At 45.3% G+C, this 23646-nt stretch overlaps 1 protein-coding gene and 1 long non-coding RNA gene across 2 annotated transcripts in view; one reads left to right on the top strand and one right to left on the bottom strand.

Annotated features, from left to right (window-relative positions):
* The window catches only part of LOC134480390 (uncharacterized), a 62968-nt gene extending 55247 nt beyond the window's left edge, over positions 1–7721 (top strand). The window contains exons 3-4 of the long non-coding RNA XR_010054816.1: positions 4794–5036; positions 6438–7721. This is a non-coding gene — a long non-coding RNA (uncharacterized LOC134480390). The remainder of the gene's footprint in view (positions 1–4793; positions 5037–6437) is intronic.
* Positions 6626–14176, bottom strand: Mogat1 (monoacylglycerol O-acyltransferase 1). Its single transcript, NM_001108803.1, has 4 exons — positions 13989–14176; positions 12496–12695; positions 7000–7127; positions 6626–6858 (listed from the first exon to the last, which is right to left on the bottom strand). The coding sequence occupies exons 1-4, from the start codon at positions 14123–14125 to the stop codon at positions 6772–6774; spliced, it is 552 nt and encodes a 183-aa protein (NP_001102273.1). The 5' UTR covers positions 14126–14176; the 3' UTR covers positions 6626–6771.
* Between the last annotated feature and the right edge of the window lie 9470 nt (positions 14177–23646).

Genomic DNA, 23646 nt, shown 5'->3' with positions numbered 1-23646 from the left:
TATGTGGTCAGCCCTAACTTAGGAGCGACACAAAATGGAATCATTATGTTGTGTGAGTATGTATGTATATAAATGTAAACATATGTATACAAATATACATAAACAAAAATATATGGAGCAAGTATGTACGTGTGTATGTATGTATGTATGTATGTATGTATGTATGTATGTACGTACGTACGTATGTATTTACGTTTTCCACAACTCTCTTTGGATCCACATGATAATTATAGAAGACATGAATTCAAGAGGGGACGAGGAGGGAGAATACTAAAGATGGAAGAATAGAGGGAGGAGTAGAAATGATGCAAATACAGGCTACGCTCATGTATGAAACTCACAAAAAGTTTCATGAATAAACTTTTTTGAGAGACCCTGCCTCAAACAAGGTAGAAGGAAAGAGCCAATTACTGAAGTTGGCCTCTGACTTCCACACGCATGCACTGTAGCCTATGCAAACACATACACACAAGCAGATAAAAAAAATTAAACTAAATTACATTTTAATGTTAGAGGTGTGGGGTAAATATAGTCTAGGAGTACAGATCCTCAGCAATGTCTAAGGCTCTGAGTTTGATCTTCAGAAACACACACACACACACACACACACACACACACACACTCCATTATAAGAAATATTTTTCCATACATTACCATGGAAAGGATCCTCAATCTTTATCCTTGCTTTTGCAAATCCATCATCTTCCCCATGACCTCTTCTTGACTCTCCCACCCCCAGATAGAATGAGTCGCCCAAACCCTCAAAGTGCTGAAGTTCTTGTCATTGGTGTTAATGTGAAATGTCCCCAGTAGGCTCGTCAGCTTACACACTTGGTCCCAGCTGGTTGTACTGCTGGGGTGGGGGTTGGTGTCCCAAGAGGGAGCCTTGCTGGCATAAATGGGTAACCTTGACTATTCCAGCCTGATTCTTGACAACTCATCGTTTCAGGATCCATCCAGATACGAGGAGTCCTCGCCACATGCTTCTGTATCTGTGAACTCTTGAGGACCTCTTTCACTTTATGGACTATGGTGGTTTGAATAAGAATGACCCCATAGGTTCATATATTTAAATGCTTGGGGATTGGCACTATTTGAAAGGATTAGAAGGTATGGCCTTATTGGAAGAAGATTGTCACTGTTGGGTGGGCTTTGAGATTTCAAATGCTCAAGCCAGGCCCAGTGTCTCTCTCTCTTCCTGCTGCCTGAGGATTGGGATGTAGAACTCTCAACTCCTCCAATATCAGTCTGCCTGCATGCTGCCATGCTTCCTGCCACAATGATAATGGGCTAAACTCTGAACCTATAGGCCAACCCCAATTAAATGCTTTCTTTTATAAGAGTTGCTGTGGTCATGGTGTCTTTTCACAGCAATAGAATAGTGGCTCAGACATGGACTCTCTCAAACTGTGAGCCAACTGGAGCCCTCCCATGGTTAAGTCGCTTGCACCAAGTAATTGAGAAGAGTAACTAATACTGTCCTCAAAAATCTGAGGTTCTTTTTCATGCTGGAGCCCTAGAAGGCAGCTCACTTGTCTCACGCTCCTGTTCTTTTCATGGAGTCAGTGTTACAGCAAGTAGGCCGCCCTGGATGCCTTCATCGTACCACACTAGGCTCTGCCCACTCACACCTGGGCCTCAGCCATCTCAAAATGCCCTGGAGCTGTAGAAATTTCCCACTGAAGCTAGGAACTGCAAACAAAGCCTGCCCAATGCCACTGGCAGAGAAACGCCTCCAATGGCATCAGAATCAATAGAAAACACATCATATGCTTCAGGTTGTGGAGGGAACGGTGTCAGAATGAAGCCACCGCTCCCTTGTGTGCCACAAAAGCAGAAAAGATTGCAGGTGAAGAAGGAATTTCTTCTTTGAAATATGGCTCCAGAGGGAGCTTCTAAACCTCTGAAGATGTGGTAACAGAAATTACCCCTCACTGGAGGTAGGTGAGAAAGATGTGGTAAGTGCTTCATAGACATCTCAAAGCCCTTTATCAATGGCTGTTTATGAAGTGCTTTCTCTGGCCACAAAAGGCCCCTGGAACATGTTGCTTGAGTAAGCTCAATTTAAAACCCAGTCATCCTCTTGGATTGGAGCTATAAAAATAACATTACTTGTGCATATCTGGACAACGTTAACTTTCTGTTTACATTCATTTGACCGTTTGGTCTTTGTTCCAGGTGCCCAATGTCACTTGTCAGTTTGACATAGTATTGGAGAAGAGGGTCTTCAAGGGTTTCCCATAGCTTTCAAGTGTTTGATTGCAGTAGTACAAAGCAGAATAAGACATCAGGTGCATAGTGTGGTGGTTAGAATATCTATGGCCCCCGTAGACTCCTGCGTTTGCGTGCTTTGCCCATGAGAAGTGGCGCTATTAGGAGCTGTGGCTTTGTGGGAGAAAGTGTGTCACTGTGGAGGCGGGCTTTGAGGTCTCCTATTCTCAAGCTCTGCCCAGTGTGGAGCACAGTCCCCTTCTGCTGAGTCAGATGACTTTAAACTTTTGTTCCTTCTGCCCCCACCTCCTGAGAGCCAGGACTATAGGCATGCTCCACCCTTAATGGTTTCTGTGGGGCTGGGGACGGAATCTAGAGCTTTGTGCATGCCAGGAAAATACTCTACCAATGGAGCTCCATCCAAAGCCCCAGGTGATGGTCTTCATGGGATACCTGCTAATTTCTCCATCTCTTCTAACATCAGCTATTATTAACCAGGCAGGGATTTTAGAAGGAGGACAATTAGGTTAAGCCCTCTACCAACTGCGCGCCAACTCTGACTGCAAAGTGTCTTATCTAACTGATACTAAGGTGGTTAAGCGCTTAACTACCCCCAGGTACCTATAGGAAGATGATAAATGCAAGGTCATTCTTAGCTAAAAGGCAAGGTCAAGAGCAGCCCGAGAAACAGGAGACTGTCTCAAAAAATGAAATGGAGGTTGGGGGGACGCCTGGATTGGTAAAGTGCTCCCCGTGAAAGCACTGGTATGCCGGATAGTCTTAAGTCAACTTGACCCAACACGTTCCAGGACAGCCAGGACTACACCAATAAACCCATTTTGAAAAACAAAACAAAAATCCTACCCCTACCCCTACCCAAAAGAGGATTGGGATGTATGGAAGCCTGTAAGGCATTTTGTTAATTAGTGATTGGTGGAGGAGGTCCCAGCCCATTGTGGGTGGGGCCATCCCTGGGCTGATGGCCTTGGATGCTATTAAGAGCAGACTGAGCAAGGCATGGAGAGCAAGGCAGTAAGCAGCACTTCTCTGTGGCCTCTGCATCAGCTCCTGCCTCCAGGTTCCTGCCCTGCTTGAATTCCTGTCCTTCCTAATTTCTTGCCCTGCTTATTTCCTGCCCTGACTTCTTCAGTGGTGAACAGTGATGTAAAAGTAATAAATCCTTCCCTCCCCAAGTTGCTTTTAGTCATGGTGTTTGATCACAGCAGTAATAACTTTAAGACAGCTCATCAATTTTTTTCTTTAAAAATATAGAATATCCTATTTACTTTAAAGATTAAGTTATAATAACAACATTTGCCCCTTCCCTTTCTTCCTCCTAAATTCTCCCAGATACTCCTCTTTATTTTCTTTCAAAATTCCCCCTTGTAAAGAGCAAAGCTGCTCCCCTTCAGAAGCCTGAGAGCTGCACCCTGCAGTGAGGCAGTAATAGTAGCTAGCAACAATTCCACAGACTCCGACTGCAAGCAAAGGAAGACGAATGGCTCGGGCTGCACTCGACCTCCAAAAATCACTCCGGGAAAACAAATGCACAAGTCAAACGATACATGGACACATTTTCCCAAGGCAAATGTCCTGTGTCTGTCACAGTGCCCTGGGGTCATTTCAGTCGTTCTCTTTGGTTTGCTTTGCTGCTTAAACTTTCCGTGTGATTGACCAGGAGGTGGAACCTTCACAACTGGAGAGACCTCCGTAAACTGCACTAGTGAATGTAGCACATGACGTTTGCATGACAGTAAGATTCCTTACAAAACCTTCATTTGCCCTCTGTAGGACCATGTGGCACTTATAGCTATGCTCAGAATATCTGACAGACTACTGGCATGGCTTGATTAAGTCTTCAGGAGACCCTAAGAAGTTAAGAGTTAAGTTTACCCTCTTCCATAGGCACTGAAAATAACATTTCCCACATGTCAAGTCTCGAGTTATTTATGTCTAACATTTTTTTTAAGATCAAGACTTTGGTATGAATTCACAAGAGAGTATTTGCCTTGATTTGCAAACTCTGCCAAGCCTGCGCGTCAGTGGCCGGCCGGGTAATCCAGCAGGTGACGGATAATCAGCCTCTTCACCGAATGTGGAATTACGATTTAGGCCTTTGTGAAATCAAGAACTCACAATCCTGGGCTTTTGAAAAACTTCTTCAAAGGACGAATTCGTGGGTCTATAATAACCGAAAGGCTCTGCTTTGGCAACATAATGGATCTCAAAGCTTTGGGGCAATGGCTCCTCAGGTGGCCCGTGTGGAGCACCTGGGAAGGATCATGCTGTCCTATGTGAAATACTTTCCCACTCTTGCTGCTTTGTAGCATGATGTCTGCGTGTGTAGTATGTACGCATGTACAGGGGTATGCAGGGGATATGCACGTGTCTATGGCACGCACATGGAAGCCCGGGGACCATCTCTGCTGTCCTTCCACAGGTGCTGTCTGCCATCATTTCTGAGTCGAGGTCTCTCACTTGGTTGCCCTGCCACTGAGCTCCTGTGGGCCACTTGGCTTCGTCTCCTCAGGGATGGGATTCCAAGGACACAGCGCCATGCCCGGCCTTTCTGTATGTTCTAGGTGCTGAGACTCAAGTCCTCGCCCTTGAAAGCCTGTCTCTCCAGCCCTGCCATGGCACTGAGCACATCCCAGGCTCTCTCCAGACTTTACACTTCAGAACTTGAAGCCTGATAACAGAGGAACACGCTCTGGGACTGGATGGAGTTACTCACAAGCAGCTATCGTGAGGAAGGCAGAGAAGCAGTCATCCAGCCCTGGAGGCGTCTGGGAAGGTCGTTGCTTTTAGTGCCAGTCTTCTGTTCAGTGAGTAAACAGCCAACACCCGGCTTGCTTATGACCGTGAGTAGGACTGCCGATTGTCGGTGTGGGCCAACTAGAGAGCAGGAAGCCTTCTCATTTCACGTGGGTCCTGGCTTATAATGGGTTCCATTACTATGGGATAGCTTTAGAAAAACTCCACCCTATAGCCAAGATATCTGTTACACCCACTGGGCAAGTACATATTTTATGCCCTGGGATGGCCCCAGGCTGGGTCAGGCACCGAGGAGAGAGCAGTGAGCAGAGAAGCCCCAATTCAGTATTTCGTGAAAAGGCTCTCGTGGGGGGAGAAGATGCTGTGCTTCTGCTGCATAGCTCATCTCCAGCCTCCTAAAACAGGGCGATGCCATCTTCCAAATAGACTTGCCTTGCCATTGCAAATACACCCGTTTCTGAGTGTAAAGTGAGGTGGCACTGGCTCTTGTCCATACGGGATTCCAAGTGCCCAGCAGACTCGTGCCACTTCGAGGGTGGCATACCAATTCTGCACTGATTAAAAAGAATGCATTGATGTGACCTAAAAAACCGAGATTACCCAGTATTAAAACTAACATTATTGGGGCTAGAGAGATGGCTCCACGGTTAAGAGCAACCACTTGGTGGCTCACGACCATCTGTAATGGGATTCAGTGCCCTCTTCTGGTGTGTCTAAAGACAACTACAGTTCACATACATACGTAAAATAATAAATAAATAGAAGTAGAGCCCTGTGTCTTCTGCTTTTTTTTTTTTTGGAAGATATATTTATTATATATAAGTACACTGTAGCTATCTTCAGACACACCAGAAGAGGGCATCAGATCCCATTACAGATGGTTGTGAGCCACCATGTGGTTGCTGAGATTTGAACTCAGGACCTCCGGAAGAGCAGTCAGTGCTCTTAACCTCTGAGCCATCTCTCCAGTCCTCCTCAGCTTCCTATACGGCAGGTTACACGGTCTCTAAGTGTCCAGCTGTGCTGAACAACAGATGCCCTGCTCGGTGACGACACCACCATAAGCCACAGAATTGCTCAGTTAGTGTCTAAAGTCGCTTTGAAGTTGGTATTTTTTTAAAGGTTTATTTATTTTTATTTATGAGTGCATTGTGTCTGTCCTCAGACACACCAGAGGAGAGCATCCAACCCCATTACAGATGGTTGTGAGCCACCATGTGGTTGTTAGGATTTGAACCCAGGACCTCTGGAAGAGCAGTCAGTGCTCCTAACCTCTGAGCCCTCTCTCCAGCCCTGAAGTTGGTATTTTTGCTTTTGCTCTGAGCACATGAGTAATTCTAAGTCCTTTAGGAACCTGAAGAATGATCTAGTCTCCCTAAATTCAGAAGATTCTTAAACCTTAGCCATCTTCAACCCTATACTGTAATCATATACGTATTTTTATTTTCCAGTGTTAAGAATCAAACTTGCAGCCTTACCCATGCTAGGTAAGCATTCTATCACTGGGCTATAACCCCTGCCCTCCATTTCCTGTATTTTTGTTTACCACGGTAGAAAATATCAGCAGTGGTCTCCACCACTAATACCTTTCAGTTGTAACTCGATTCTAGTCAAAGTAAACAAAGAAAATAAAACAAACACAGAGAAGTTATTTAAAATATTTATTTTCTCAACAATGTTTTCTTGTCTTCCTTCAGTATGGCTTGGAGGAAGACGGTTATTTAAAAACCAGAGTTTCATGCTCCGGAATACCGTATTTCCCTTTATGTTCATTGAAGAGTTTCCTTAGCTCCTCCATGTACGTCTGATGCAGCTCATCAATCTGCTCTGGGGTCGGGTGCAGAGTCTTCTGAACAGGGATGGGGCGGCCAACTGTGGAAAACAGAGCTCGAGTCATCCCTGAGGAACAGCCACCACTCCACCGCAAGCCCGGGTCTCCCGTGGGCAGCTGAGCGCTGGGCTGCCAATCGGCTTCCCTCCAGCCCACTGGCTCCAGTCCTCTCCTCAGCTCACTGGCTGCCTATCTCGGTCACACCATCCCACTTGACAACAAATAAAAGAGTTTCCCTTCTCAGCAGACACTGAGCTGTCGTTCTGATGGTTTGACTTCTGAGTCAAACGAGCTGCTGTGCCAACCGCAGCTGTGCGCAGAGTAGGCGTCGCTGCGAGCCTCGTCACCCTCATTCTCCTCTGGGCACAGCTGACAGCAAGCCCACAGGGTTCTTATTGTGACCGACTGTGAAATGCCCAGGTCACGTGACATCCCTCTATTATGACTTTTTTTTATATCTTTTGAAACAATTGAAAATGTCGCTTATCTTTACAGCGAAGCCGTTGTGCGAGAAAGTCATATAATCGCAAAACTGAAAGCAACCGCAGCTCATTAGGAAAACGGTTACATAAGCTGAGCGACATTTCAGTTATTCACTGGAATCTTAGACAGCTATCTTTTAAAAAGAAATAACAAATAAAGTGGCACACACGATGTCTAAAATGTCCAAGAAAAGTTGCAAAATGAGGCGGGATCCTATCTACGAAAAAATATATATTTCTAGGAGCACCAGTATTTTCAGTGTACAGGAAAAATCTGGAAAGATCAACATTTTCCTCTGGGGGCAGGGTCAGGGATGGGGAAACGGCCACATTCATTTTATCTATACCACCTGAATATTTCACAAAGGAAACAAAGCATCTGTTTTATCTGTATAATTAAAAAAATTCTGATTGGTTGTAAATAAGTCTGGAGGCTTCTGTTCGTGTTTTAAAAGACGTTTATGTAATAATCTTGGAATTTTGGAGTTTGGAAGAACAAGTCTTGGCGGCCTGTCTCCACTGCACCCCCTGCTGGCCTGATGCTGCTACTGCTCCGAAGGCCAGGCTGAGCCGAGTGTTAACTTCAAACCATAAAGCAAACTATTCTTTCTGAAATCATTAAGCTTAGGCTTGAGGCCTGTGAGTGCTGCTGTAAGGAGAAAATGGAGTACGCGAAGGGGAGTGGGAAGGGGGTGGGCTCCTTTGTCTCTCTCCAAGCTCCATATAGGGCGAGCCCGTGCCAGTGACGGAAGGTGGCTATTTAAGAAAAAGTAAGCAACAACGTGAAGGGATAGAGAGGCAGCAAATATGGGAGTTGAGGGGCACAGAGAAAGGACTGACACTCCCTAATTGCTGAGTGTTCCACAAGATGGAGTCTACGAACCCTCATGGATATTTCCTTTGACCTTTTGGAAGTCAGATTTATGCACGGTAGACACCAGATCGGGGAAGGAGCCAAGAGAAATCCTTGCAGACTGTGTTACAATAACCCTTTCCCGTCTTTAGTCTCTACAAACGTTTTAGCTACTTTCCCACAACTGCCTGTCTTTGGTGAGCCCAGCATCCCACTTCTGTGAGATCTTGTGACATTATTCTTTCCTTTAACATCTCCTGTTTTATAAATAAACTTAAATTGCACTCCCTTCTTTCCCTCTATTTCAGAATCCCTTAGGTCATGCTTCCTCCCCTAGTATATAGTGATTTAAGACACAATGGACTCTTTGGCCCTTATGTGGGTTGGAATCAGTTTCATTAAAATAAAACACATCTCCTTATCCTCTTAAGAAAGATGCCAAAAGTACTCACATCCCTCACCTACCTGCGACCATTCCTGTGTGCTCTGTACGTGTAAACATGTACGTGTGCATTAGCGTACATAGGAATTAGTAATTTTTTTTTTTTTGAGACAAGGTCTCCTATAGCCTGGGCAGGCCTTGAACTCATGGTGTAGCAAAGAATGGCCGTGAACTTTGGATTCTCTCACTCCTAACTTCCAAGTACTGGGATTAAAGGTATTCCTCTACCCTATCGGTTTCATTCCGGGGACCAAATCTAGGCCGGCCTTGTACTTGATAGACAAGCATTCCACCAACCAAATTACCTACCTAGTTCCTTATGAGGGCTTCTGTTTGCTTGTTCATTGATCTGTTCCGTTTTGAGACAGGATCTAGTATGTAGCCCTGGCTAGCCTTAAACATGAAACAGTCTTGCTGCCTGTGCCTCCTAAATACTGGGACTGAGGACATGTACCTCAGGCTATTTATCTCAAAAAACATCTGAAATGAGGTCGGGGTGGCTCTAACTCAGTCGTGTGAATCACCCCATTTTATTTTATTTTTTTCTAAGAATGGGAAAAGCGTCCTACGGGTCACCACGATCACACCCACAGAGTCCTGTGCATCGTGCATCACCACGGTCACACCCACAGAGTCACGCCATCACGCGGCATTCCGCACATAATCCACATTCGAACTCTGTGGAGGGCTTTGCTGTTTGCATCTGCCTCCCCAGCCCTCGACAGCTGCGTGTCTCTGAGTGTCTCCTCCTCTTTGTCCTTCCACAAACTGACTTTTCTCTCTCTTTTTCTTTTCTTTTTTTTTTTTTTAAATGAGCCATTTGGTCTATTCCCTCACAGTTTGATCCGGGTTAACACGTTGGCAGGAATCCCTGTTTGAGGAAAGCTCATACACTCGGAACTAGCAGCAAGCTGGTCAGGAAGGCTTCTGCCCTGTGCATCTGCTGCACCTTCCCAGCACCGGAGTGGCACGGCTTTGCACGCATCGTGACTCGTGATCCCTGGAGAGGCCCAAGAGAAGACGGGCCACTTACACTTACCTCCTCTCTCAGAATTGGAAAATCTAAGGCTGAGAGAAAAGGAAACACTTCTAGTCACTCCGAGTCAGACCTTCCGCCTCAAGCACTCCCTCCATCCATCTACCTTGCATGATGAGGATTCCTAGTGTCAGTATCAACCTGTGTACAGCTCGGGACATGTTAGCCACAGCCATTAAGACATACCTCCCAAGGACCAATCTCTCTCTCCCTCCTTTTCTTATTTCCTTCTTCCTCTGTTCCCTCCCTCTTTCCTGGCCTTCCTTTTTGCAGTGTTGGGAACTGAATATGCCTTTCAGCTAAATAGAGTCTAACTATGTAGCTTATGTCCAGGCTGGCCTTGAACTCACGCTGCAGCCCAGGTCAGCTTTGAACTTCTGATCTTCCTGCCTCAGCTGCCTAGTCATTGGGACCCCAGGCCTATGCTTTGTCTGGTCCCCACAGGTCGGGCTCTTTGGAATCCCCGACTCGCCTTCTGCTGTCCTAAGTTTATGACAGTTGGGTCTTTATGAAATGTTCATATCTTTAGCTACATTTAAAAATTTCAAATAATAACAGGTCACCGAGGATGCTACATGGACTAAAAACCACTGGGAGGAAGCAGAGGGGTGAGCTGATGGAGTGTCCACTTCTTCTGGGTTCTCAGAAGAAAACAGTATGAATAATGGTATCTTGACAGCTAGCTCACACTGAGCGACTCCATTTGACTCTGGCTCTGTCAGGAAAGGCACAAGTTAACTCTGTCAGATGCCAAGTGACTCTACTTTAAAAAAAAAAAGATTAACACAATGGGTAATAACTATAACCCTTTAACTCCACAGAATGCCCCTTATTTTCAGGGTGTGAGCATACGCACTGCATCAATTAAGCTTACTCCCCAAGTCATATCTCATCATTTCCATTCTACTCCTCCCCCCAAATCAACAGCATTACACCAGGGAGCAAAAATGACGAACTGATACGATGCCCAGGAAATGAGCCAGCCGGCTGATCACGAAATTACAGTTGTACTCTGGAATGTACCTGTGTTCCCCATCGTAACTAACCAACAGGCTGCTAAATCCCATCTGAGTTAAATATGGCAGCTAAAAATAGCATCGTGTGACTACCTCGGAACCGCAAACCGACGGCAGAAACTGCTGTGTGTGTGCGTGCGCACTGTGGAATGCCAGCAGGATCAGTTCCCGTGGCAACGGAAACATTAGAAGTTCAAGAGCACCTGGCTACATAGTTGAGTTCCAGGCTAGCCTGGGCTACGTGAGACTCTGTTGTGAAAGAGAAACTGAAGGAAGGGAGGAAGAGGAGAAGGGATGAAGGAAGTCCTAGTGAAACAGATCTACAAACAAACAAACAAACAAACAAACAAACAAGTTGGTCTGGAGAGATGGCTTAGCAGTTAAGAGACTGCTATTCCAGAGATCCTGAGTTCAACTCCCAGCAAACACTTGCTGGCTCGCAACCATCTGTAATGGGATCCTGCCCTCTTCTGGGGTGTCTGACAGCTACAGTGACACTCATGTAAATAAAATAGATAAATCTTTTTTAAAAATGAGATGTTTTAGCTATTAGGTTATTGTGGTAAAAATATGATTTCCATCTCATATAAAGCACAATGCTATTAATTCCGCATGTTTCGGCACTTTCTCATTTTCAACGTCCCAGTCTCTTCCAAGCCTCAGAAGGAAGTAATTCCACTCCTGCCATGTAGTTTTTGTTATCTTTTTTGAGACAGAGCCTTGCGTGTTGCTCAGGCTAGCCTTGGCCCTGGGCTCCTCCTGTCTCCTATCCTGCACAGGTGAGGTTACAGACCCATCCAGGTTGGGTGCTTCCCCTTCCCTTTTTCACTCCTCCCCAACTCTAGTCACTCAGACACGCACCTTTTATACATAACATCCTTGTGTACCGGAATATATAAAAGCATAGTTAGCGACACAAAGCGTGCTTTTAGCAGAGAACTGACTCCGGGCTGTGTGTGGCTGTGAAGACATCAGGAGCCGTCTAGGAAAGGCTAAATAAAGGTAGCCAAGTTAAGTTTTCTGGGGATGGCCACCGAGAAGTCCTTAAGCAACAGAGAAAAGAAAACCAGCATTAATTAGCACAAAATAGGAAGAGAGAGTTACAGAGAAAGAAAACCAGCGCTTATTAGCAGAGAACAGTAAGAGTTAGGTTTCCAGAGGCCATCAGCTTCTGGCCCCCCAGAACAGTAACAGTGAGTCACAAGGCCATATATCCTCAGTCTTTTGCCTTCATCCAACTCTGGGTCCTACCTCAGCACTCGTGATGCTGGGACCATCCGCAGCAAAGACATATATAGAAACGTTCAAGTATTCAGCCCCTCACTCCTGACATCGTCTGTCAACCACTGTGCTACAGGCAAGTGCAGAGAAACAGGTCCACTAAGGAGCCCTGGAAACTCACGTCTAAACCTGGATTCTAGTCCAACAGTGGAATTTTGCAAAGTAATCAATTGCTACTCCAAATGGAGATAGTTCATTAGAAGTGAATGTTATGGTTAAAGTTCAGTGAAGGTCTGAGACAGCGGTTCTCAACCTATGTGTCTTGATCCCTTTGGGGACTGAATGACTGTTTCTTCATGGGGGTTGCCTAAGACCGTCAGACAACAGAGATATTTACATCGCAATGCATAATGATAACAAAGTTATAGTTACGAAGTAGCCACAAGGGGGGGTCACCTGAACACGAGGAACTATATTAAAGGACTACAGCATTAAGAAGGTTGAGAACCACTGGTCTAGGACATTAGGAAGTCCAAACTCAGGACAACTTCTTTTGAATTATTAGCACCTAGCCAATAACAGCAAACACAGGATGGAGTAAGATCTTTTGTGTACTTGGTGTACATACCAACAGTGTAGATCAATTTCCGATAGGGCATTAGGCCAAAGCTGTTCTGGAAAATTCCTCTGGCATAGAATAGTGGCAAGGCCAACCCCGTTAGGTTATACACTTTGTCTTGGGCAGTCCGAAGCCATGAGCCTTTAGGGTTGTCGACTTGGCTATATAGTTCATTTTCACCAAAAGAAAACACTGGAACCAAATGGGCACTGCAAAGAAGAGAGGGGGAAGGTCATGGGTCTACAAAGAAATGCAAAATGTTTGTTTGGCTGTGCAGAGAAAAATCTATGCACACATGTGTCTGCAGGTGCACACACTGTGCAGCCATGGAGGTTAAAGGAAGGTGTCCCTCCCTCAGAGCTGGGGCTATGCTTGTTTGCAGGACGCCTGACTTGCTATGTGGGTGCTGAGAGCTAAACTCCAGTCTTCATAATTGCACAGTTAAATGGTTGAGTCCTGAATCCACCCCCACCCCCCACCCCCCCGGCTTCAAGGATGTGAATTTAAATCATTTACTTTTACCCAAATTTTTCAAGAAAACCTCCCAAACTCTAAACATGCCAGTGACACTGAATCTTCACTGTCAACTTGAGTAGATTTGGAATCTCCTAGGAGACACACCTCTGGGTGTGTCCTTGAAGGTGTTATTTATAGGGGTTTTGAATGCAGAGAGAAAGATAATCCCTGAGCATAAGTTGTAAACATCTCATGGGCTGGGGTCCTGGGCTCAATAAAGAGGAGGGAAGGAGAAAGTGAGCCCATCATTCATGTCTCTGCCTGTAGACTGTGGGAGCAACATGATTTTTGACTTCCTGCTCAAATGCCTTCCCCATGAAGATGGACTGTACCCCCTGAAACAGGAAGCCCAAATAAACCTTTCCTTCCTCAAACTGCTTTAATTGGGCCTTTTTCCAGAAGGGGAGAAGTAGCTGATCCCGCACCCAACCCTTCCCATGCTGTATCCCTGTTCCACTTTGAAACACTGAAATGCATGGACTTCAGATCGCTTTAAGTCGTTCTTGAAATCCTTAGGAAGTACTTCAGCAAGCTAGCCATGGCCAGAACTTTATTCTATAGAAAGGCAAGTTTGGGGTTAAGCTAATATTCCCATGCTGGCTTCCATCCATTTTGTTGAGTATGTAAATTGTTGTGTCCAGTGCCGTTTCTTTACGTTGCTGTGTGCTGTGACGTCAGACTGCCATGGCAGAAAGCCCATACTCCATTCCCGCAGACATGGAGAATGTTCTTTAACCACTAGAAAAAGTTATTATCATCCTTTGTGCTCATGAAATGTCTTATCCTTTTAAAACACACCCATCCTAAACAAATAGCCACTTAACTGGGCCAGGCAGGGTGGTTCACACCTATAATCCTAGGACTTGGCAGGCTTCGCAGGAGAATCACAAGTTCGAGGCCAGCCTAGGCTACCTAGTGAGTTCCAGGCTAGCCTGGACTATATATCAAGGCCCCGTCTCCAACAAAACAGAAAAAAAGCCACTTACCCATGGGTCAAGGCGATCTTAACAAATCCTTTGCGCTGAAGAAGGCACAGAGAATATCTTCCAGGGAAGGACTCCAGTAGCTCTTTCGCACCCCCGATGACAATGACTGAGATGTTCCCACCTCCTTCCTTGCTCATCACATGAGACAAACTCCTCTTAGAAACTGAAACTGGCCCTTAGTGAGTCAAACAGAAAGTATAGACAGCCATTTCTTTTGAAGAATATATTTTTTTTAAAAATACTTATTTACTTAATGGATATGACTACACCATAGCTGCCTGCAGACACACCGGAAGAGGTCATTGGATCCCATTACAGATGGCTGTGAGCCACCATGTGGTTGCTGGGAATGGATCTCAGGACCTTTGGAACAGTCAGTGCTCCTAACCCCTAAGCCATCTTTCCAGCCCTGAAGAATTAATTTTTAAAAATAATGTTTTATGGGGCTGGGGATTTAGCTCAGTGGTAGAGCGCTTACCTAGGAAGCGCAAGGCCCTGGGTTCGGTCCCCAGCTCCGAAAAAAAGAACCAAAAAAAAAAAATAATGTTTTATAGCAACAGTGATGGTTTTATTATGACTTCTACTATTAGAGAAATATAAGATTTTTGAATGATAATCTGTCTCAGTCTCTCCCCTTCCCCCCCTTTCCTCCCCTCCCCCCTCTACATGGTCATACTATGCAGACTTACTAGCCTAAGTTTGCACCGAACTCATGGCAACTGTCCTAGCTAAGCCTCCAATATGCTGGAGTCACAGGTCACAGCTGGTTTTGAATGGTCGACTCCCTTGAAAGAAAAGACAGGTGCTGACAGATGAGAGAATCGGACCTTATGGGATGGCTTTGAACTTTCCTGAGTTCAAGACAGGTAGGTCATTTAGTTCTGAGTAACCTGAGAGAGAGAGAGAGAGAGAGAGAGAGAGAGAGAGAGAGAGAGAGAGAGAGAGAGAGAATGAATGTGTGTGTGTGAGAGAGAGAGAGAGAGAGAGAGAGAGAGGGAGAATGTGTGTGTGTTGTGTGTGTGTATGTGAGAGAGAGAGAGAGAGAGAGGGAGAGTGTGTGTGAGAGTGTGTGTGTGTGTGTGTGTGTGTGAGAGAGAGAGAGAGAGAGAGAGAGAGAGAGAGAGAGAAGGTACCACTTCTCTTGTAAAGACAGCCCCTGGATCTTGACACATAGCCCTCTGGCTCTCTCCGGGCCACCTCTCGTGTCCTGGCAGGTTTTATCGCCAGCCTTCCTGCGCGCTGCTATTTCTGAGAGTCCCTTCATTATTTCTGTCGTCTTCTAAACTCATCTCAATCCACGGACTCAACTACCACTAATGTGTGTTGTATCTAACCCATCTCCTGGAATATGTTGGATTCCCAAGGCAAATCCCCAACAGCCAAGTGGAAATCTCTTTGACAGCCAAAGACACTTCTGCTCATCATCTCCAAATCCGGTGAGTCAAATTAGTCCTCAAAGCAGGCCCCACTCCAACATTAACAATCAAGGCCAAGAATGCCCTCACCCACCCGGCCACATCAGTCTGCTGTGTAAATTCCCTTCAGCTGGTTATCAGCTGACTCATTCCATTCCAGAGCATTTACAGGGACACCTGCCCATAATGTCAGACACTGACCGTAAGGATAATACGCAGGTGCTGCCCAGCTGAAGGTGAGTCAATCCGGAAGTCTTGTTAACGTATCAGGCATTGTTCTCTTCTGGATTTCTATCATCGGAGTACTGGGCCAGTGCAGTGCACATCAGGCCTCCCTGCTCACTGCCAGAGGCCAGTCCCAGCGGTCTAGCATTCAGACTCCACGCATCTAAACCATCTCTGTGATGCTATAAGAATGATCTTTCTATCACTAAGCAAGTGAGCAAGCAGATAGCACTTCTGTTCAAAGCCTCTCCCAAGTTCCCCGTGGCTTTACCCACAGAGGAAAAGCAAAGGTCCTCTGTGTGAGGCAAGAGGCTGCTGCAGCTAGACCCTGGCACCTACGCCAGTGTAATAAGTGGACAGGTAGAGCACCCACTCTTCCGGCTGACATCTGGTGGTTCCAGACCTTTCAAAGTGGGCCAAGAGGAATGGGCTGTGGTTAAACTTCCTGCGTGGGAGGAAGTTCACAGGAAAAACCTTGCCCCACAGACTGTCCTCAGAAGCCAGTGCTGGGAAATGCTGCTGAAAACTTAAAGTCAGCAACAGCGTAAATCGTCACTGGCTACAAATTTGGACATTCTTACTTAGCAGTTAAGACATGAAGGCTACAGCAATATTATATTATAAATCAATAATGGCCAGTGTGGTGGTGCACACCTAAGCAGGTGGATCACTGTGAGTTCAAGTGCCAGGGCGACGGAGAAACCCAATCTCAAAAGAGCCAAGAAATAAACAAGCCAACGACGATACATGGCATCTCTGTATCAACTCTAGCAAACAGGAACGGCTGTGATCTAGAGATTTATATTATGAAAGATTCTGAGACCTACTGTGACTGACGTGGCCTTGGAGAAGGAAGTATCTTGCTGTCTTTGCTGCACCCCTTCTCAACTACTCAAATTTACTAGCGATCATATTTTGATTCAGTAAAAAGTATATTTAAAAATCTATTTCTGTGACTTTTTGGAAATTAAATTATTTTATTTTATCTTGTCTTATTTTATCTTATCTTATTTTTTCCTTCTTAAAAACTCTAACCCAATGCCTACAGGATGAGGAGAAAGGGGATTGTTTTCTTCCGTTGTTGGTGCGCCCTCTTGAGGCCAGATGGTAGATCACTCGGTAGTTCGAGGGGTTAGCGCGCCCTCTAGTGTGCTCTGCAGAGTTCGGCGTTGCCATTTTTGGATTATAATGATTTCCAAATAGGTAACAACAGAAGTGAAGTGAAGAATATAGGAAGTCATGACAATCTGGAAGGTAATAGGAAAATCTGTCCCTAACTCTGTCCGTAGTCGATACTGAAATTATAATTTTTTTAAAAGGCTACTCACTTTTCTTTATACTCAGGAGCTGCGAAGGTCATTATAACCACCCTACATAACTTTGACAAGTACAAAACCCTTTGTAAACTTTATAAGCTACCAAGGTGTATGGTCAAAAAGTCCATCAAGTTGCAAAACCAAATAAAGTCTCTTGAGCTGAAATGAAGGCTACCGGTGAGAGGGTAGCCATGCATATACAGGCATCTCTAAAGCACTTCGGGATGATTTTGTTCTCAGAATTAGTAATTCAAGGGCTTTGCTGCTTCACAGGCACAATGGCATGCACCTACAATTTCAAATTTTGAGAGGTGGAAGCAGTACCAGCAGGGATTCAGGGCCAGAAGGCCAGTCTGGGTTAATAGAGTGAAGTTCTGTGTAGCCCTGGCTGTCTTGGAACGTGTTTTGTAGACCAGGCTGATGAGGGGTTACTTTTATTTCTCCCTTCCATTCCCTGCCCTCCCCTTTCTTCTCTTTCCTTGTAGATCTGGGGTCCGCCTTGCTCATGCTAGACAAACACTGGGCAAGTGACAACATCCACAACCCCAGGAGTTACACACAACCCAGGATGACAAAGCCAGCAAGCACACTGAGTAGTTTATGTCGCCATTGCTACTGTGAGACATGATGGAGGACATTTTCCAGCTCCAGCATTCAGAAAAGCAGACAAAGTGTCTGTACGGAGTGCTGTTTGTCATTCATTTGATCCATGACTGTTTTCCACGTTTGAATATACTAAATGCATTCATCAATTCCTCTTTTCCAATGGATTGGTGTTTATTGAAAAAAATCCCTATGTTGCTATCACAATATTAAATACTGGCGATAAGAGCAGAGGAACAGAAGGCAAGGTCCCGAGGTCTATGGACTATGAATCCATACGAGGAGATTCCACAGAGAAGAGAAAGTTTAAAGTCAAGTAGCCGCTGGAGGTGCTGCTGCCTGCCATCCCAGAGCACTGTAGGGACAGTGGCTGTCTCACTGAACCCTGGAGGGACAGTGTGGCTGCATCACCAAGTCCTGGAGAGACAATGGCTGCATCACCAAGCTCTGGAGGGACAGTGTGGCTGCATCACCAAGCCCTGGAGAGACAGTGGCTGCATCACCAAGTCCTGGAGGGACAGTGTGGCTGCATCACCAAGCCCTGGAGGGACAGTGGCTGCATCACCTAAGCTCTAGAGGGACAATGGCTGCATCACCAAGCCCTGGAGGGACAGTGGCTGCATCACCTAAGCTCTGGAGGGACAGTGGCTGCATCACCAAGTCCTGGAGGGACAGTGTGGCTACATCACCAAGTCCTGGAGGGACAGTGGATGCATCACCAAGCTTTGGAGGGACAGTGGCTGCATCACCAAGTCCTGGAGGTACAGTGTGGCTGCATCACCAAGCCCTGGAGGGACAGTGGCTGCATCACCTAAGCTCTGGAGGGACAATGGCTGCATCACCAAGCCCTGGAGGGACAGTGGCTGCATCACCTAAGCTCTGGAGGGACAGTGGCTGCATCACCAAGTCCTGGAGGGACAGTGTGGCTACATCACCAAGTCCTGGAGGGACAGTGGCTGCATCACCTAAGCTTTGGAGGGACAGTGGCTGCATCACCAAGTCCAGTTAGCATAGTGGCTGCATCACTTACCATTACTCAACGCATATTCTCTGAACAACGGGAGCCAGAACCAGGACACGGCCACGTGGAGATACGACGTAAAGCCAGGAAAGAGCTTCTTGAAGTCAGAGTAATTTGTACAAAAGTTTCCAAAGGCTCCAAACACGAATATTCCGTGAGGGTGAAACCCAAATATATAATTGTGAGCTGGATCCAAATCCTGGGTTTTGACAAGCTACAGCATGTTCACATGGAGAGAAGGAAACGACATGACCCGGATCAGTGAGAAGTGGAAGTGTTTCCTTTTCTGAACTTCAGTGGGAAACGAGGAAGATGACTCATCTTACTTCCCTGTGTTAGAGATGTTTTGACATTGCTAAACAGTCCACTGAGCTCAGGTCCCTCCATACACAGTCTTTCAGACTTCATCAACTTGGCTTAAGATTCATTTATTAACTTGGACCAAACTGCAAGTTTTCTCTGTAATGATTTGAATGTGTCCATCAGTCACCCACAGAACCACTCCCAAGCAACAGTGTAGCCATGTGGGACCTCATGAGTATGTGGAGAGTGGGGGGCAGATCATAATGGTGTGGTGAGGAGAACCCTTACTGCTGCTGTGGGCGGTCTTTCTAAAAGGACAAGTTGGTCTTCCTCTTCCTCTCTTATGCCTTCTGTATCTGCCAGGAGGTCCTGGGACGGGATGATACTGGCTGACTATTAGAACTTTGTTTTACTGGATGCCCACCCCCCCACCCCCACCCAAGATTTTAGAACTGTGAGAAATAAATTTCCTCTCTGTAGCTCTGAAGCTCTGGTGTCACTATAAGAGGAATAAATGGACTAAGGCATGTTTCATCTGGAAAGGAAGAAGGTGGAGACACACGGATGGGAACGCACTCCCGCTGTCCTCTCGACCCAATCCTTTAAAGACAGTTCTACTTACATGTATTGGGAAATAGTCCATGAAATACTTCCACACAGTCCAGTTCTGAACCCAGCTCCATCTCCTGCCTCCTTGCTCTGGGGTTCGCCGGTCATAGTAACACCAGACCAGATACGGGATGTAAAGGAACCAATAGTTGTACAGGATCAACATCACCATGATCCCAATGCTCCCCGGTACTGTAAGAAAGGGAAAAGCCAGGTGGGATCGGCCCATCAGTCTCTGCTCCCTGTACTTTGCAACCACTGGCTATGGAAAGTGGACGATTCACTACTGTAGGGAAATGCTTTGTACAGCCATTATTCACATAACCACAAAGAGGTTGTGTGCTAGGCATAGTCTCCATCGTCAAGGACTCTAATGTTAGAAGCAGAAATAGCATTGTATGAGTTACTTTTCGTCACCACGACAAAGCAGCATGACCAAGACAACTTACAAAAAGAAAGTGTTTAATTTGGAGCTTATCAATTCAGAGAGCTTAGCGGTCATGACTTGGGAGCAAAGATGTGAAGGCAGGGACAGCTGAGAGCTCACACATACAAGCAGGAGACAGAGAAGTCATACTGGGAATAGCACTTGACTTTTAGAGCCTCAGAACACGCTAGCAGTGATGTACCTCCTCAAGTCCTTCCCAAACAGTTCCACCAACCAAGGACCAAGCATTTAAACAAATGAGTCTCTAGGAGCCATTCTCATTCAAACCACCATATTTAAAAAATGTATTCTTTGGGTCAATTATGGTGGTACACACCTTTAATTCTAACACTCAGGAAGCAGAGGCAGAGGCAGAGGCAGAGGCAGAGGCAGAGGCAGAGGCAGAGGCAGAGGCAGAGGCAGAGGCAGAGGCAGAGGCAGAGGCAGGCAGAACTCTGTGAGTTTGAGGTCAGCAAAGTCTACATATCAAGTTTCATGCCAGCCAGAGATACATAGTTAAGACCCTATCTCAAAAAACAAAAGTACACCTTAAACATAATGGGTTCTTGTAAAGTCATCTTTTTCATTGTTGTTGTCAGTATTCAGTTCAAGTTTTCTCTTTTTATCTTCCCCCACCTGTATTTTGAAGCAATATTGTTGAGTACATAAAAAAATTAGAATGATTCTCATAAGCCTAACAAGAAGTCATAGACACTAGAACCTGCACTAAATATTGTGCATTGTTACAGCTACACGCCTATGTGGGGCACAGAGTACAGTGTGGTGATTTGAATAGGCTTGACCCAGACAGACTCATATGTTTGAATGCTTAGACATGGTGAGTGGTACTATTAGGAGGTGTGGTCTTGTTAGAGGGATTGTGTCACTGTGAAGGCAGGCTTTGAGGTCCCCTAGTGCTCAAGCCCTGCCCAAGATATAGAACTCTCAGCTCCTTCTCCAGCACTCTGTCTACCTGTGTGCTGCCATGCTTCCTGCTATGATGGACTAAAATTCTGAAATCCTAAATGTTAAATGTTTGCCTTTATAAGGATTGCTTTGGTAATGGTGTCTCTTCACAGCAATAAAACCCTAACTTACACAGTGAGGCATTGTTGGAGGACGTGTGTCACTAGGGGGTAGACTTTGAGGTCACAGATGCTCAAGTCACACCCAGTGTGGACAGAACTCTAAAACTGTAAGCCAGCCCCAATTAATTGTTCTCCTTTATAAGAGTTGTCGTGGTTATGGTGTCTCTTCATAGCAATAGAGACCTTGACTAAGACACAATTTTCAGTGGAAATGGTACTGAAGATGTGTGTAACTATGCAAAGCAGATGGGCAGCCAGTTTTAGCCAGACCACCTGAAGATTGACTTCTGACTCATAAGCACCTAGATTTCAAAGACAAGATTAAGGCAGAATAAAGATACACCTAGGTCACCCTAGACAGTGCTCAGGGAAACAAGAACAATTTCAATGTTTTGTGACTCTTCCTAGGGAGGAGTAAACAAACATCCATTCACCCGAAGTAGGGCATCATCTACAGACAAAGGAAAATCCCACTCAAGTCCAACTTGATGGACCAGTGAATTTGCTAGAGTTATAGCAATATGGGTGAGGGGTTACTCACAGAAGCATGGGTGAGGAAAGAGTTACATATCATAGGGGCAATAATTATTAATTATCAGTAAACTACCACTGAGTGCTTGAGTTTTTTTTAAACATTCATTTCATGTAGTTTAATTAAATACATTATATTTTTAAAAACAACCAAGAAGGAAAAAAAATGACAAAATTATAATGATGGTGTTTAGAATTTTCCTGTTCTCTTTCACAGTTTTGAACCCAGAGCCTTGTTCATACTGGGCAAGCACTTTACCACTGAGCTACAGCCCCAGCCCTAAGAAAATTTACACATTTTTTTCTACCTTTCTCATAATTAGAATGGATTTTATTTCATTTATAAAATTATTTGTTGTTGTTGTTGTTGGTGGTGGTGGTGGTTGTGGTGTGTGTGTGTGTGTGTGTGTGTGTGTGTGTGTGTGTGTGTGTGTGTTGCTGGGAATTGAGTTTAGGGCCTCATGTATACTAGACAAGCACTTTACCTCTGATTTATAGTTCCAACCCTCAAAAAGATTCTATTTTAAAGAAGTTAAGTGGTGTTATCAAAGGAATAATAGAAGACTCAAATTAACCTCTGCAGAACAAACCCATTAACTGAAGAATGTGCAGAACAAACCCATTAACTGAAGAATGGTCACACCTTTAAAAGGTTCAGTAAATTTCCACACACAGCCTGCAACATGAAAACAGTCAAAACTTGACTCTGCATTAATAATCAATGTCCTATGAAGTGGAAACTTAAGGGTTCTTCTAAAAAGTCAGTTGTGTTTCTGGGGCAAACATGTGAAATGTGTTTTTCTGAAGTGGGCACAGATGAAAGGCTAAGGCAGACTCATGAAGGAACGTTTGGCTGAGGCAGACACAAGTGAAAAGATGTTCTGCTGAAGTAAAAACATGAAAGGAGACATGAAGGATTCTTCGCTAACGTCACGAATGTATTGGTCCACCTTACACTGTTGAGACTCCATAGAAATGCACCAAAAAACTTCTGGTGGTGTGCCTTGACTTCTTGCTGCTTCCTTGGACTCAGGCTGATTGGCAAAGTGATGTCAGCTGAGACAGATGCACATGCTGAGGCAAAACCCATGGAGGACACGGGATGTTTGGAGGGCATAAAAAAAGGGACTCCACTGACAGTGACAGAAGCTAGGCTTGCTTATTGAAATAGCTGTGCAATGCTTGTTGGTCTCAAATCTTCGCTGATCTTCGCTGATCTTCCACTTCATTGAGAGGCGCAGCAAAGAACTTTTCCCAACATTCTTGTTGGCCCTGGTCCCTCCTGCGGACTGGTGCCAAGGCTGGGGCCTGGCTGTCTCTGCTAGGTAGTGTCACCAATGTTATTGACACGATTTTACTGAACTGGACTGCTGATGTTTCCGTGAGGTATTTGTGAGTGCATCGAGCTGCCACTGTTAATCTGTGAACTGAACTTCCAATTACTAGACAACACAGATGGGAGTTGCTTCAAAGAACCTTTCTAAACAGGTCCACCTCGACACTTCCATATCTTTTCTTTTCCCCTACCCTCTGGTGGTTGGTGGGCTACAAGGGAGGTTAAAACATTTAAGAACCATCATTAAAAATAGAATTTGAAAAAAATAAAGTTACAGTCTTAGGGCTCTACTGTTATGAACAAACACCATGACCAAGGACAACATTTGATTGGGGCAGGCTTACAGGTTCAGAGATTCAGTTTATTATCATCTTGGTGGTGTCCAAGCAGACATGGTGCTGGAGGAGCTGAGAGTTCTACCTCTTGTTTTGAAGGCAGCTGGGAGAAGACTGTCTTTCACAGGCAGCTAGGAGGGGACTCTCTTCTGCAGGTAGCTAGGAGAAAGCTCTCTCTTCTTCACTGGTTGGAGTTTGAGGATAGGACCTCAAAGCCGACCCCCATACTTCCTGCTACAAGGCCACACCTACTCCAACCAGGCCACACCTCCAAGTAGTGCCACTCCTTGGGCCAAGCATATTCAAACCCCCACAGTCAATATTAAGAAATAACTAGATATTTAAGTTATACGTGTTCTTTCCTTTTTCTTCCCATCTAAGATGTTTTCCTTTCCCCCATAAAACCATTTCTGTCTGGTCAAGGTAGTACTCACCTGGAATGCCAGTAT

This window comes from Rattus norvegicus, chromosome 9, assembly GCF_036323735.1.
Source record: "Rattus norvegicus strain BN/NHsdMcwi chromosome 9, GRCr8, whole genome shotgun sequence".
In the NCBI taxonomy this organism is placed as follows: Eukaryota; Metazoa; Chordata; class Mammalia; order Rodentia; family Muridae; genus Rattus; species Rattus norvegicus.
Note: the sequence above shows the minus strand (reverse complement) of the source record. Positions and strands in the feature narration are given on the sequence as shown.